This window comes from Ochotona curzoniae, unplaced genomic scaffold (genome assembly GCF_017591425.1).
Source record: "Ochotona curzoniae isolate NIBS_2020 unplaced genomic scaffold, NIBS_Ocur_1.0 scaffold_2453, whole genome shotgun sequence".
Taxonomy (NCBI): domain Eukaryota; kingdom Metazoa; phylum Chordata; class Mammalia; order Lagomorpha; family Ochotonidae; genus Ochotona; species Ochotona curzoniae.
Window position 1 is genome coordinate 13,376,175 of NW_024467094.1, and position 15,207 is coordinate 13,391,381.

General features: G+C 42.1%; 1 protein-coding gene across 4 annotated transcripts in view; it reads right to left on the reverse strand.

Annotated features, from left to right (window-relative positions):
* The window catches only part of TAOK1 (TAO kinase 1), an 88,200-nt gene that overhangs the window by 44,838 nt on the left and 28,155 nt on the right, over positions 1–15,207 (reverse strand). For 2 of the 4 annotated variants that reach the window (XM_041001279.1, XM_041001278.1), the window contains exons 1-2: positions 12,226–12,691; positions 6,997–7,068 (exon numbers count right to left, since the gene is read on the reverse strand). In XM_041001279.1, the coding sequence (XP_040857213.1) occupies positions 6,997–7,068; positions 12,226–12,357 (204 nt within the window). In that variant the 5' untranslated portion in view covers positions 12,358–12,691. Of the gene's footprint in view, positions 1–6,996; positions 7,069–12,225; positions 12,692–15,207 lie in introns of those variants that run through there. The other 2 variants (XM_041001277.1, XM_041001280.1) reach the window with 2 other exon arrangements.

A 15,207-nucleotide genomic window follows, 5' to 3' on the forward strand; every position in this document is an offset into this window, starting at 1 on the left:
GAATAAGGCAGCAGATAGAAGAGTCCTATTTCTTTTTGTTTCTTTCTCTGCAGCTCTGCCTTTCAAAAAATAAAATAAAACTTAAATGTATGCACATATTAAGTTCCTATATGCAGAGTTTGAAATGCTAGTGAACAACTAACTAGTTACTATAAAAGTTCACACACAGACACACACACAAAATAAAAGTAGTGGGACCGGTGTGATGACCTAGTGGCTAAAATCTTTGCCTTGAACACACCAGGATCCCATATGGGTGCCAGTTCTAATCCTGGCAGCCCTGCTTCCCATCTAGCTCCCTGCTTGTGGCCTAGGAGGACGCCCCAAAGCCTTGGGACCCTGCACCTGTGTGGGAGACCTGGAGGAAGTTCCCAGCTCCTGGCTCTGGATTGGCACAGGACTGGCCTTTGCGCTGATTTGGGAAGTGAATAATCGGAAGGAAGATCCTCCTTGTTGTCTCTCTGACTTTCCAATAAAAACAAAATTTTTTTTTTTAAAGTGGCCATATCAGCTGGAGCTGAGCCAATCCAAAGCCAGGAGCCAGGAGGTTCTTCTGCGTCTCCCACATGGTACAGGGTCTCAAGGCTTTGAGCCATCCTCAACTGCTTTCCCAGGCCACAAGCAGGGAGCTGGATGGGAAGCAGGGCTGCCGGGATTAGAACCGGCGTCCATATGGGATCCCAGCGCGTTGAAGGCAAGAACCTTAACTGCTACGTTATCACACTGGGCCCAGTAAAAACAAATAAATCTTAAAAAAAAAAAAAAAAGTAGTATAAAATCCTTTTCTTCTACCATTTACTAAGAGATTTTTTTGTTTGTTTTTTAATTTACAAAGAGATTTACTCACAGATATTATCAGGAAATCCAGACACACTTTCTGTTTTAAACTACTCTGGGACAACCTTAAAGAGTTAGGCTGGTGCCAGCATTGTGGTAAAGCTCGTTAAGCCACCATTTGTGATGCCAGTATTCTAAAGGGTGCTGGTTTGAGTCCCAGTTTCTCCACCTCCCATCCAGCTACCTGCTTTGTGCCTGGTTAAGAAACAGAGGATTGCTCAAAGTGCTTGGGTCCATGCTATGCTGTGGACACTTAGAAGAAGTTCTGGCTCCTGGCTTTGGTCAGGCTCAGCGCGAGCTGCTACAGTCATTTGGTGAATAAACCAGAGGATTAAATCTGTGTGTGTGTGTGCCTGTGTGTAAAAAAAAATCTTTAAAAAAGAAACCATAAAAAAGAAACCATTACTTTTTATTATCTTTTTTTTTAAAGGCAGATTTACAGAGAATCTGTCTTTCCTCCTTTCTGTATATCCGACTTTGCAATAAATATAAACAAATATTTAAAAAAAAGATTTACAGAGAGAAGGAAAGATAAAAAGATATTCCATCTGCCAGTTTACTCCCCAAGTGGTCACCATGGCTGCAGCAGAGCTGATCCAAAGCCAAGAACCAGAAATCTTCCAGTCTCCCATGGATCAGATATAGAGCAGCCAGGATAAAAACTGGCACCCACATGGGCACCAGAACTTGCAACTGAAGGATTAGCCTGCTGAGCTGTCATACTGGTCCCAAGGGGGAAAAAAATTTTTTTTAAGATTTATTTTTATTGCAAAGTCAAATATATAAATAGAGAGAGGAAGAGAGACAGAGAGGAAGATCTTCCATCCAATGATTCACTCCCCAAGTGATCACAACGGCCAATGTTGTGCTGATTCAAAGCCAGGAGCCAGGAGCTCCTTCCAGGTCTCCCACACGGTTGCAGGGTCCCAAGGCTTTGGGCCATCCTCGACTGCTTTCCCAGGCCACAAGCAGGGAGCTGGATGGGAAGTGGGGCTGCCAGGATTAGAACTGGCACCCATATGGAATCCCGGCGTGTTCAAGGTGAGGACTTTAGCTGCTAGGCCACTGCGCCGGGCCCAGAAAAGTTTCTTAAGAGTTCTTTTATTGGAAAGGCAGAAAGAGGAGGGAGGGAGGGAAGAAGGGAGAAGAGAGTGTCATTCAGACAGTGATATTTCCCATCCACTGATTTATTCCCCAAACAGCCTCAACAATTGCAGCTGGGCTAGCCTGGAGCCAGAAGACAGGAGCTTCTTCCAGGTTTCCCACATGGGTGCAGAGACACAAAGACTTAGGCTATCTTCCACTGCTTTTCCCAGGACTTCAGTAGGAAGTTGGAGTAGAAACAGAGCAGCCAGGACCTGAACAGGAAGTTATGGGATGAGAGTGCCTCAGATGGTGGCTTTACCCACTATGTTACTCTGTCAATTTCAATAAATAAAACTTAGTTTTGTTGGTTTTTTTTTTTTTTTTAAAAAAAGGTTCCAGTCTGCGCTTCAACAAGATAAACAACAGCCTGCAGTGCAAGCATTCTATAAGGGCATCAGTTCTTTTGCCATCCATGGCTTGGCCCAGTCCAGTCATTATGCCTATTTAGGCAGTGAACAGTGGTTTGAAGATCTCTTCTGTTCTTTCTTTCTGTTGGTCTCTCCTTCCCTCTCTGTTTGTATTTCAAATAAATATAGTTTTTTTAAATGGAGGATGTATTCTAACCAATTTATCTTAAGAAGCAAACGGGGTGGGGGAGAGAGGGCAGTGCTGTGGCTCAACAGGATATTCCTCCACCCACAAGTGCCACAACCCATGTAGGCACTGGATTGTGTCCCAGATGCTCCACATCTCAGTCAGCTCCAGGCCAATGGACTGGGAAAGCACCGGAGCATGTCACAAGTTCTTTGGTCCTTGTCCCCTTGTAGGAGACTAGAAAGAGGTTTCTGGCTTCTATCTCCTGGTTTCAGATCGGCTCAGCTCTGACTCTTGCAGCATTTGGGAGGTGAACTAGTGGACAGAAGACCTCTCCCTTTCTGTTTCTCTATCTCTCTGTAAATAAGTTTTCTTAAGTAAAAATAAATGAATCTTAAATAAGTAAGTTCCTATTTTTTGCTTTTATTCTCATTTTTAAAGTTTCACCATGATTAAATCAGAGCAGAGTAGCATAAAAGGAAGTTTAACTATTACAATGCCTCCTATATTACTTCACAATTCCTCAAACAGAATACAATAAAACATGTTCTCAGTGCCTTATATAAAATGCATAACTCATACTATAAAATGCTAAATTCAGAAAATGTTTCACGGCTTTAAAGTTGACCTACTTGAAATGTACAAGAACAGAGAGACAGACAGAGATATCCCACTCACTAGCTTGTTCCTCAAATGCCAGCAACAGCAGAAGTTGGAGCAGGCCTAAACCAGGAGACCTGAAGTCAAACAGGTCCCTTATACAGAGGCAGGACCAACTATCTGAACCATCATGGACTGCTCCACATGTGCATCAGCAGAAAGCTGGAATCCAAAGTGGAGTGAGGACTTGAATTCAACTCTGATATGGAATGTGGGCAATCCAAGAATCACTTTAACCACTGCATAAAGTTCTTGTCCTGAACAGTAATAATTCTGTAACTCTGTATACGAACTCATTAGCAATCCACCCTGGAGTTTGGATTTGGCACCTATTAACTTATTTTTGCTTTTCAATCACAATAAATCTTTAATGGTAACCCATTTTTCTTAATAATACACTGTTCTAACATGATTATATTTATCAATGACCGAACTGGCTGGTATCATTACGTATAAATGGCTCAGGGCTTATGTTGAGAAATAAATTCTGTAATTTTATAATTTCCATGCATTTTATTTAAAGATTGATTTTTTCAAAAACTTTTATTGAAAAGACAGACATACAGAGAAGAGAGACAGAGAGGAAGATCTTGCATCCAATGATTCATTCTCCAAGCGGCTGCATCAGCTGGAGCTGAACAAATTGGAAGCCAGGAGCCTGGAGCTTCCTCCAGGTCTCCTACACGGGTGCAGGGTACCAAAGCATTGGGCCGTACTCAACTGCTTTCCCAGGCGACAAGCAGAGAGCTGGATGGGAAGCGGGGCAGCTGGAATTAGAACCAGCACCCAAATGGGATCCCAGCACATTCAAGGCAAGGAGTTTAGCTGCTAGGCTACCACACTGGATCTTTGACCGGGACTTAAATAGAGTCCAAAAATTAGTAGGGAAAAAAAAAAAACTTTTAAAAATGATCCAGCAATTTTGTTTCTGGGCATACACCAAAAAGAAATGACAGCAGAAACCCTAAAATATGTTTACTATGTTTCAAGCAATGTAATTCCTAATTAAGGAAAGAGATGAAAGAAACTCAAATGTCCACTGACAGGTTATATGTATACTAGAGGATGGTCCAAAGCCTGGGGACCCAGCACCCACATGGGAAATCCAGAAGTTGTTCCTGGCTCCTGGATTCTGATCCACTTGGCTCTGGTGGTTTTGGCCAGTTGGGGAGTTAACCACTGAATGGAAGATCTTTCTCTCTGATGCTTTTTTCCGTAAATCTGATCTGTCTTTTCAATAAAAATAAATAAATTTTAACAATTTTTGTTTCAATCTACAATTTTAAGAATTTTAAAATTTAATTGTAAGATATGCATATTATGAAGATTACCATCTTTATTTCTTTTTTTTTAAGATTTATTTTATTTTTATTGGAATGTCAGATATACAGAGAGGAGGAGACAGAGAGGAAGATCTTCCATCCGATGATTCACTCCCCAAATGAGCACAATGGCCGGTGCTATGCCAATCTGAAGCCAGGATCCAGGAACTTCTTCCAGGTCTCCCACACGGGTGCAGGGTCCCAAGGCTTTGGGCTGTCCTCGACTGATTTCCCAGGCCACAAGCAGAGAGCTGGATGGGAAGTGGAGCTGCTGGGATTAGAACCAGCACCCATATGGGATACCAGGCGTCCAAGGTGAGGACTTTAGCCACTAGGCCATGCCACCAGGCCCCATCGTTATTTTTTTTAATGATTTATTTGTTTTTATTAGAACGGCAGGTCAGATTTACATATAACAGACAGAAAAAGATCTTCCATCTGCAGGTTCATTCCCAAAATGGCCACAAATGCCCAAGCTGAGCTGATTAGAAGTCAGGAGCTTTTAAGTCTCCCACACAGGTGCAGTGTCCCAAAGTTTAGAGCCTCCACCACTGATTTCCCAGGACACAAGAAGGGAGCTGGTTAGGAATTCAACCAGCCAGAACATAAACAACCACCCATATGGGATCTCGGTGCTCACAAGGTGAGGATTTAGCCTTTGAGCCATTTAGCGATTGGGCCCAGAAAGACAGATTTTTAAAAGATTAAAATCTGTAAGTATGGCCGCAGTAGCCTAGTGGCTGGTGTCCTCGTCTTGCATGCACATGGGTGCTGGTTCGAATCCTAGTGACCCCTCTTTCCATTCAGCTCTCTGCTTATGTCCTGGGAAAGCAGTCGAGGAAGGCCCAAAGCTTTGGGACCCTGCATCCATGTGGGAGACCTGGAAGGAGGCTTCTGGCTCCAGCCGTTGTGGCCACCTGGGAAGTGGATCAGCAGATATAAGATCTTCCTCTCTGTGTTTCCTCCTCTCTGTATATCTGACTTTCCAATAAAAGTGAATAAATCTTAATAAAATAAAATTCCATCAATAAGCTTTCTTAATTAAGTAGAATAAATGCAATCTGGAGAAAAAGCCTAGGATATTAATAAATTGAAAGTCCTTCTGACGTGGGCTTTTGGCACAATGATTAAACTGGTTAAGGTGCCACTTGGGATGCTTACATTCCATACTGGAGTACCTGGGTTTCACTGCCAGTTCCATTTCAGATTTCAGTTTCCTCCTAATATGCACTGTAGGAGGGAATGGGTGATGGCTCAAGTAACTCAGATCCTGCCACTCACAAGGGAAACCTAGACTGAGTTCCTGGATCCTGGCTGCGTCAAACATTTGGAAAGAATGCCAGTAGATAGACGAAATCTCTGTCCTTTTATTTTTCTGATAAAATCTTAAAATAAAGCCTTTCAATATAGTAGCAATAATGTATTTTTTCAGATTGTTCTACTTTCTATTAAAACTTATTTTAAAGACATTAAATAATATTTACATTTTAGGGCCTGGCGGCATGGCCTAGTGGCTAAAGTCCTCGCCTTGAACACACCTGGGATCCCATATGGGCGCTGGTTCTAATCCTGGCAGCTCCACTTCCCATCCAGCTCCCTGCATGTGGTCTGGGAAAGCAGTCAAGGACGGCCCAAAACTTGGGAACCTGCACCTGTGTGGGACACCCGGAAGAAGTTCCTGGATCCTGGCTTCGGATCGGCATAGCATCAACCGTTGCGCTCACTTCGGGAGTGAATCATTGGATGGAAGATCTTCCTCTCTGTCTCTCCTCCTCTCCGTATATCTGACTTTCCATTAAATAAATAAATCTTAAAAAAATAATAATAAAATATTTACATTTTAAAATGTTGTATCTATTTATCTATAAATATATATATATATAGATACAGTGACACAGAGAGAAGAAACAGAGATCTTCCATTCTCTCATTTTCTCACCAGATGGCTATAAGAGCCAGGCCTGGACCAGACCAAAGTTAGGAGCCAGGAACTCCATTCTGGTCACCCAAATGAAATGCAGCGACCTAAGCACTTAAGCCATCTTCCTCTATATTCCCAGGTGCATTGGCAGGGAGCAGCTGGGATTCATATAGACACTCTGACATAGGTTATCAGTTTTTAATATAGCAGCTCAACTTGCCGTGCCACAAGACCAGCCCTAAATAACTTTTAAACATCTACAAAAATTATTTCCAATATGGAAAAATACAATGAACATAGAATATCATGTACAAAACTTGAAAAGAGTTAAAATCAAGAGCATAAATGGTAATCTTTGGGGATGCCAGTGATGCTGACACCTAGTGATACATAGATCCTATAGTTAGTTCTAGGTAACATAGTATACAAATGAGACATATGTAACACTTGTATACATTTCTTTCTGTATGTTGCATGTCAAAGAAAATAATAAATCCTATCGTTCTCTGCAGTTGAAAACGGTGTCTTTTTTTCTAACGTGACAGTAAGAACATAAGAACATATATATTTAACCTACCTCAGTAGACTGCTTTCCACTATATGACATTTTCTTGATGGCCACCACTTCATTTGTACGCACATCTCGTGCCTAAAATAAAAAGTGGGGAGGGACAAGTTTAACAGATTAAATTGGGGGTAATTACTTCTTTAAGAATAAAAGCACCAGTGAGCTATCATGTCAAAAAGGAGACAAAAACTGCTTTGAGGGGGAAGAGAAAACACAGAAATGTAGACACAAGATATCAGACATGTAGGATGAAAAAGTATTAAGATTAAAGTTAATAAAATTTTACGGTATTATAAAGTTAATAAAATTCTATGCTATTAGGAACTTTTCAGCTGCTTCTTACTGAGGGAGATGACAGATGTATTGATCTAATTTACTGCAGAAACAATGTTATTGCCTATAGTATCCTATAACAGCATACTGAAAAAAACAATTTTTTTTTGTTGTTCGTTTGAGAAGCAGAGAAGGAGAGAGAGACAAATCCCACCCAACAATATACTCTTCAAACGTCTGCAGTAACAGTGAGCTGGGCTGAAGCTGGAAGCTGTAACTCAGAACTCAGTCCAGGTTTTTTAAGTAAGTGGTAGAAACCCAGTTACATGAGTTACAAGTATGTCTACATCAGCAGGAAACTAGTATCAGGAGCTGTAGCTGGGCACTGAACCCAGGATCTCTGATGTGAGAATCTTAACGGACATCTTATTCAGGTTAACTGCCTACAAGGATTGTTTGTTCACCAAATAAACAAAGTTCGTTCACCAAATAAATAACAATCTTACATTGAAGGCACTTGTTACTGTTTGTATTCCACTTAGGTTTCACTCATATTATGGATGGTTAGCAAAGTTTTAAATTTTAATAAACTTCTATTTATAAATTTGTCTTTCATGGATCATGATTTTGGTGTCATGTCTGTGAACTCTACATAACCAAAGGTAACAAAGATTTTCTTTGGTGTTGAATCCTAGAAGTTTTACATAGCTATTTTTTATATTTCACTCTATGATCGATTCAAATTACTTTCAGCATAAGGCATGAAGTATGAGTTAATTTTCATATAGGAATGTCCAGCTACTCTGGTACTATCTATTAAAAACTATCCTTTTGCCAACTGGATATGCACTGTACCTATTAGAAAAATGACTAGGGCCCAATATGATGGTTAGGTGGCTAAACCCTCACCTTGCATGTTTCAGCATCCCATAAGGGTGTCCCGAATGCTCCACTTCCCATCCACCTCCCTGCTTGTGGCCTGGGAAGGCAGTAGAGGATGGCCCAAAGCCTTGAGCCCATGCATCCACAAGGGAGACCCAGAAGAAGCTCCTAGCTCCTGGCTTTGGATTGGCTCAGCTCCTGCTGTTGAGGCCATTTGGGAGTGATACATTGGATACACGATCTTCCTCTCTGTCTCTCCTCTCTGTATATCTGTCTTTCCAATAAAAATTAAATTTTTAGGACTTATTTATTGTTTGAAAGTCAGATTTACAGAGCTAAAGAGAGTCAGAGAGGATCTTATATAGACTGGTTTTTCCTCCAGATGACCTCAATGGTTGGAGCTGAGCTAATCCAAAACCAGTAGCCAGGAGCTTCTAGGTCTCTCATGCAGGTGCAGGGTCCCAAGGCTTTGGGCCTTGTTTTCCCAGGACATATGGAGGAAGCTGAATGAGAAGTAAAGCGGTTCGTATGGGATTCCAGCACTGCAAGGCAGAGATTTAGCCTGCTGAGTCACCACGCTGGCCCCAATATTTTAGAATTTTTTAGCAACATAGTCTCAGCTGCAAGGATTCAGCTCTGCCATTTTAATGCAAAAGCAACCCCAGATGGTACAAAAATGGATATATGTGAGGGGCTTGAATGGGCTGGAATTGGCCCATGAACCATTTGCTGAGTCCAGGTCTAGATAAAGTCCTCAACCTGTCATAGAATTGGTCCTCAAAAAGGGGAATACGGGGGGTTTCCCTTGCTGGACAGCTACTCCCACTGGAGAATGCGAGATGGGATGGGGGCAGACCAGACTAAGCAGGGCTACAACACCGGTGCACCTCATGTGGACTAGATCAGGGAAAAGCCAGGCTGCGCTGATTATTCCTACTGCTGCAAACAAAATTAGAGTGGGTAAGCGTTGCTTGGGCTTAGCCACAGCATCAGCTGGCAGAAGTTGGCACTGGGGGCTAATCCTGTCAAGTCAAACCACAGAACCACCTGGAGAGTCATAATCCGGGAGTGAGAGAGACCTGGGAGGGAAACAGTGGGCTCCTCCCTCTTGGTTTACCACTCCCACGGGAGGGCACAAAAACCAGAACAGGGGCTGGGGTGGCTAGACAGAAAAGCACCCGCAAGCACAGCATGTGTGTGGGTTGGATAGTTGAGCTGGTTAGATGGAACTAGGCTTCAATACCAATCAACATGTACAAGAACTGAATGGGATGTGGGACAGACTGGACTAGTCTGCTGCACATACTGGCAAACGGGACAGGGGGTGGGCCTGGTGGGGGTGATTGTGGGTCGGTCTCACTAGGCTGCAGCTCCTGCTGGTTTATGCAAGGTATGAGTATGAGCTGGGCAGAATCAGGTTGGACTGCAATACCCATTGTTTCCAGTGGGAGGCAGGGCTAAAAGCAGAACCAACCCAGCAATTGCAACCAGCAGCTAATCGAGGTGATAGACTGTGCTGGGCCCTTTACTTGCAAGTACATACAAGATCTGGTCTGGGAACACTTCAGACAAAGTTTCTTTGGTGATCTCCCCAATCGAAATGCTGAACTCAGAACCCTAACCAAGAAAAGACAGAGGACAGAACAAGTCAATCAACCACTTCAGCTATATGTTGGCAGCGAAATGCTGGGCAAATGAAGATTCTATGATGAACTATGTCAATCAGTGGATTCTTCAACGACCTCATCGTGCTTGAAGTGGCGAGTTAGACAGCGATTCATAACTGGTGAACTATTAAAACCACGTGAGCAAGTATCTCAGAGCATGCCCCACATCCAGGATCTGGGGCGGGTGGGAGACTGGATGGGGCTTCTCCTTCAATATCCCCCTTTACCTCAGATACATAAAGGAAACAATGTGGAAATAATAGTCTTACCCACTTTCCTGTAGCCCTTGAGCCTTTTTACCCTAATTAACTATGTAAAGATTGTCAAAAATATAATAAAAAATGAAAAAAAAAAAGAATTGATCCTCAATTGGTTCCTTGCAAAATGAATAATAATTTCTTGAATATTACGTATGTATACCATGTGGATGTTTTAATTGCTTTGCATGCATTTTCATTGAATTACTGTGGTAATTCCTGCAGGAATTAAACAATTATTGTCATTTTTTCCCCAGTGAGGTATCGGTATCTGAAGCTCAAGTCTGAGTATGCCAAACAGTTAGTTGATAGAACCAATTTTTTGTTCCTTGAATCCCTTAGTTTTCCTTTTTCTTAGTTTTTTTGGTTTGTTTTATGATATGGTTCTATAGGTTCCGGGGTTGCCCGTGCCCTTCCACAAGGTTCCTCCCCCCTCCACATTGATTTCCCTCTAGTTTTACAATGGATGTCCTGCATGAACAGTCACAAGTTGACTGTATTGTTGTTGAAGCGTTTTCCAACAATGCAGGCATGGACACTGTTAAATGGCTGCTGTTGCAACCATTTAGGGAGTGAACCAGTGGATGGAAGCTCTTTCTCACTGTCTCTTCTGCCTGTAAATCTATCTCTTTAATAAAAACAAATCTTAAAAAAAATATATATCCTCTGAAGATAAGGTAGGAACTACTATGTAAAAAGGTTCTGATTTTTTTCCTTTGGAATGTTTAACAGTATTTGTCTACAAAATGAATTAGCAATAGGCAGATAAGTGGAGAGAAAGCATACAAATTTATTAATGTGCAAAAACCCAGGAGCTGTTTACAAAATAGGAGTCTCAACAAAGGGATAGACAGTGAAAGTTTAAGCAGCATTGAGCTTCAGATAGAATAGGGAATTGAAGCTGTTGGGTGGTGGTGGGAGCAATATATACAGGGGGCTAAGTGAACAAAAGTTGTTCTATTATTCTGTTTATGTACATAGAGCCTCCCAAGTAACACTCCCAATAAAATCCATCTGTGGTAACTTATTGACCAGATATCAGACCCCAAATCTTTTACTCCAGTGGGAAGATATTTCAAAAAAACCTGAAGGCAGTGAACTATCAAATAAAAAAGGCTCTGCCTTTATCTGTTATTTATCTTACTAATGTAAAATGACATAAATTACTTTTTAAAAGGACAGCTTTTCAGAACCTTTTCTGTGTCTGAAGAGGTCTGCAGTTTCTCTAAATACCCAACTCATATGCATCAAAGAAATATATTTTGGGTGGGATATTTTGATCTCCTACAACAATATCTTCTGTTAAAATATATAACCTTTTGTTCTTGGTTTCTGAAATTACTCCAGAGCTGCCAGAGTAGTAACAGGGACAGTCCTTTGTCAGTTATAACAAACAAATTTCAGCCATATCTGAGCTTATGTTAATGAAATGAATTCTGGAAAACCCATGGATAACCACAGTATGGTGGATTGGTTGCCAGGAGAAAACAACTAATTTCAGGGGGTTAGAACTTACAGTTCCATCCCACGCCCGGGAGGAAGAGCAAAAGACTGAATTCATAACCAATGGTTAATTATTTAATCAACTAGTTACTATAATGTAATTAAAGCCTCCATAAAAACCCAAAGCACTGAATTCAGGGACTTCCTGCAAGGCAAATAAGAACACATTAACAAGCTGTGAGGATGGTATAGCCCAGTATATACATGGTATAACAGGGCAAAAGGTCCTATATTATGGATATTTCCAGACCTGTATGTCTATATGCTTTACAGTAGTAACTATGGTTCCCTAAAGTCTATAAGCTAGCTTATAAAGAATAAAAAGTAGAGAACCTCAAGATTTTAGCTGATCTGTAAGAAGTACTGGTGATACAACCTGGAGCTTGTGAATGTTACATCATATGGGGACAAAGAGTCTTAAGGGAATTAAGCTCTCAACCTGTGCAATCTACTGGTATATACTCTGTCAGTATTTAATTAAAGGATACACAGTTGGTACCTGCCACACAATCCACTGTTTTCTTGATGTATAAAGGAACATACTTGGTGTCAAAATAGTATTTTCAGAGTATAATTTTAAAAAAATCTTCAGTCTGTATCTCTTCACATTATTGATCTTGCTCTGACATTACTGACATCAAGCTTTTGATACTTACAAAATACACTGCTCCAAAGCTTCCATGGCCAATTTCTCTGAGATCTGTGAAGAGCTTCTCTGGATCTTCTTTGAAAAAGAGTTCTGCAATTTCAGGGTCCTTTAGGCTGCCCGCTCTGTTGGTTGATGGCATCCTGCTGGGCAGTCAGCTGTCTGATTCTAATTTTATACTCCTATCCCAATCCTTGGTTCATCTGTGTGAATGAAGCCACGCTGACATAAACTACTGTAGCAAAATAAGAAAACAGTAAAGAAAACCAGAAGTTATTAAGAGTAATTGATATAATTTACTGACAAGCCCTACAAAATTCTCAGGGCTAGAACTTCATTGTAAACACAATGTGATCATCTACAATGGTTCCTAAATCCGACTGAAGATTAGCATAATCTATGACACTTAAAAATGTTTTCCTGGGGGCCCGGAGTGATAGCATAACAGTTAAAGTCCTCGCCTTGAAGGTGCCAGGATCCCATATGGGTGCATTCCCTGGGAATGTAGTGTAGGACAGCCCTAAGCCTTAGGACCCTGCATCCGCGTGGAAGACCTGGAGGAAGTTCCTGGCTTCAGATTGGCTCAGCTCGAATTGTTGTGGCCACTTGAGGAGTGAATTATTGAACAATCGTCTGTCTCTTCTTCTCTCTGTGTATCTGCCTTTTTCAATAAAAATAAATAAATCTTTAAAAAAAATTTTTTCCCCTGGAACAATATTATGAACAATATTATGGCTTAGTGGATAAAGCTGCCAACTAATGAATCCCAACTGCTTCACTTCGTAGCTCCCTGCTAATATATCTGGGAAAAGAGCAGAAGATGGCCCCAGTGTTTGGGCCCCTACACTCATGTGAGATACACATGAAGCTTTTGGCATTTAGCTTTGGCTTGACCCAGCTCTGGCTATTGCAGCCATTTGGGGCAGTAAACCAGCACATACATGTAAGATCTCTGTATCTTCCTCTTTTTTTTTAGCCCTGCCTTTCAAATAAATAAATACATCTTAAAAAAACAAAAAACCTCCCCCACCTACTAAAGTATAAAACTTCAAATTTTTTTAAATCTTGGGAGACCTTTACATTAATCCTTAATGAGTATTTAATCTGATGCAGTCAGCAAGAAACAACGAGTATTAAAAACAGTATTTCTTTTTCTTTAAGACTTTTTTATTTTTATTGGAACATCAGATATAGAGAGGAGGAGAGACAGAGAGGAAGATCTTCTGTCCACTGATTCACTCCCTAAGTGATCACAACAGCCAGTGCTGTGCTGACCCAAAGCAGGAGCCCAGATCCTTCAAGGGTCTCCAAAGCGGGTGCAGGGTCCCAAAGCCTTGGGCCGTCTTCGAATGCTTTCCCAGGCCACAAGCAGGGAGTTGGATGAAAATGGGGCAGCCAGGATTAGAACCGGCACCCATGAGGGATCCCGGTGCATTCAAGGGGAGGATTTTAGCTGCTAGGCCAAGGTGACGGGCCCCAAAACAGTCTGTTTCTAACAAGACGACAATTTCCATCTCTCAATGATCCTCAAATGTAAGAAAAAAAAAACATTTAATTCAGGGGTCAGATATTTGACCTGTGGTGGAGGTTGTCAGATGGCAGCCCACATTTCACATCATGATGCCTGAATTTCATCCTGGTTTTGCTTCTAGTTTTGCAAAGTGCAACAAGGGAAATAATAAGTAATGCTGAAGTAATTTGGTAACCACTCCCAATTTCAGCTTGATTCAGCATTGGCAATGCTAGAATTCAGAAAGTAAAGCAACAAATCAGAGCTTTCTTTGTCTCTCAAAAAAAAATTTTTTTTAAAGATCTATCTATTTGTATTGGAAAGGCAGATTTACAGAGAAAAGGAGAGAGAAGTAACTTCCATTTGCTGGTTCACTCTCCAAGTGGTTGCAATGGCTGGAGCTGAGCCAATCTGAAGCCATGAGTCTCCTCCAGGTCTCCCACATGGGTGCAGGGTCCCAAGGTCTTGGGCTGTCCTCTGCTGCTTTCCCAGGCCACAAGCAGGGAGTTGGATGGGAAGTGGAACAGCCAGGACACAAGCCAGTGCCCATATTAGATCTGGAGTAATCAAGGCAAGAATTTAGCCACTGTGCCATCGCATTGGGAGCTTCCTCCCCCAAAAAAATTTAAGAAAGGAGTCAGGTGGGAGGCCCTGGCCACCAACGACGCTGAATCAAGCCCTCAGGACAACCAGTAACACAGCATGATCTGAGTGTTCATGCCTGGGTGAGGAATTACTGCTTAGGGACTTCCATGGACAAGGCCACTGTACCTACAGGTAAGTGAGGGGACTGAGACAAACAGTTTGGAGAGGGGAAACAGGAGGGCCTTTAACGGTCAGATCCAAGTACCAGCATATGGGGGAGTTCTGAGCTGGGCTAGCTAGCACTGACCATCACCAAGCACCACTCACTGACACACACTAAAGCTAAGGCTGGGAACTACTTGGCAGGGCAAGATCACAGTACCAAACAAGGACAGTCAGAACAGGGGAAGGGTGAACTTAGCATGGATCATGACAATAATTAACATGTGAAAGAATCAGGTCTGGTACCAGAATCTGTTGGGGATATGTGGTCTCACACCTGTGGAACTGCAATTTCCGGTAGCACACCCAAGAGCTGTGGATGTGAACAGGTACAGCTGGGGAGCTAAGGTTATGCTCCAGCTGTTTGGGTTTCCCACTGGTGAGCACAAGAGCTAAATTGAGAGCAGTGTGCTGGACTGGACATAGCTATAGCCTTCCTTGGTGCAGGTGCTGACTGGGTCTGGGAAGTGACAGACGGCTAGACTCCAGCACCCAAGGGTTATCGCGAGAGCCAGAGTGGGTGTAAAACAGGCTGGGCTAGGTACTGACTCCCACTAAACCATGCAAAAGCTGTGTTTGGGCATGGACCAGGTGTGGCTGGGCTGCAGCACCCAACAGTAAGAACCAGAATGGGTGTGGGCCAGTTGAGCAAGACCACTATTCCTGCCAGAACAA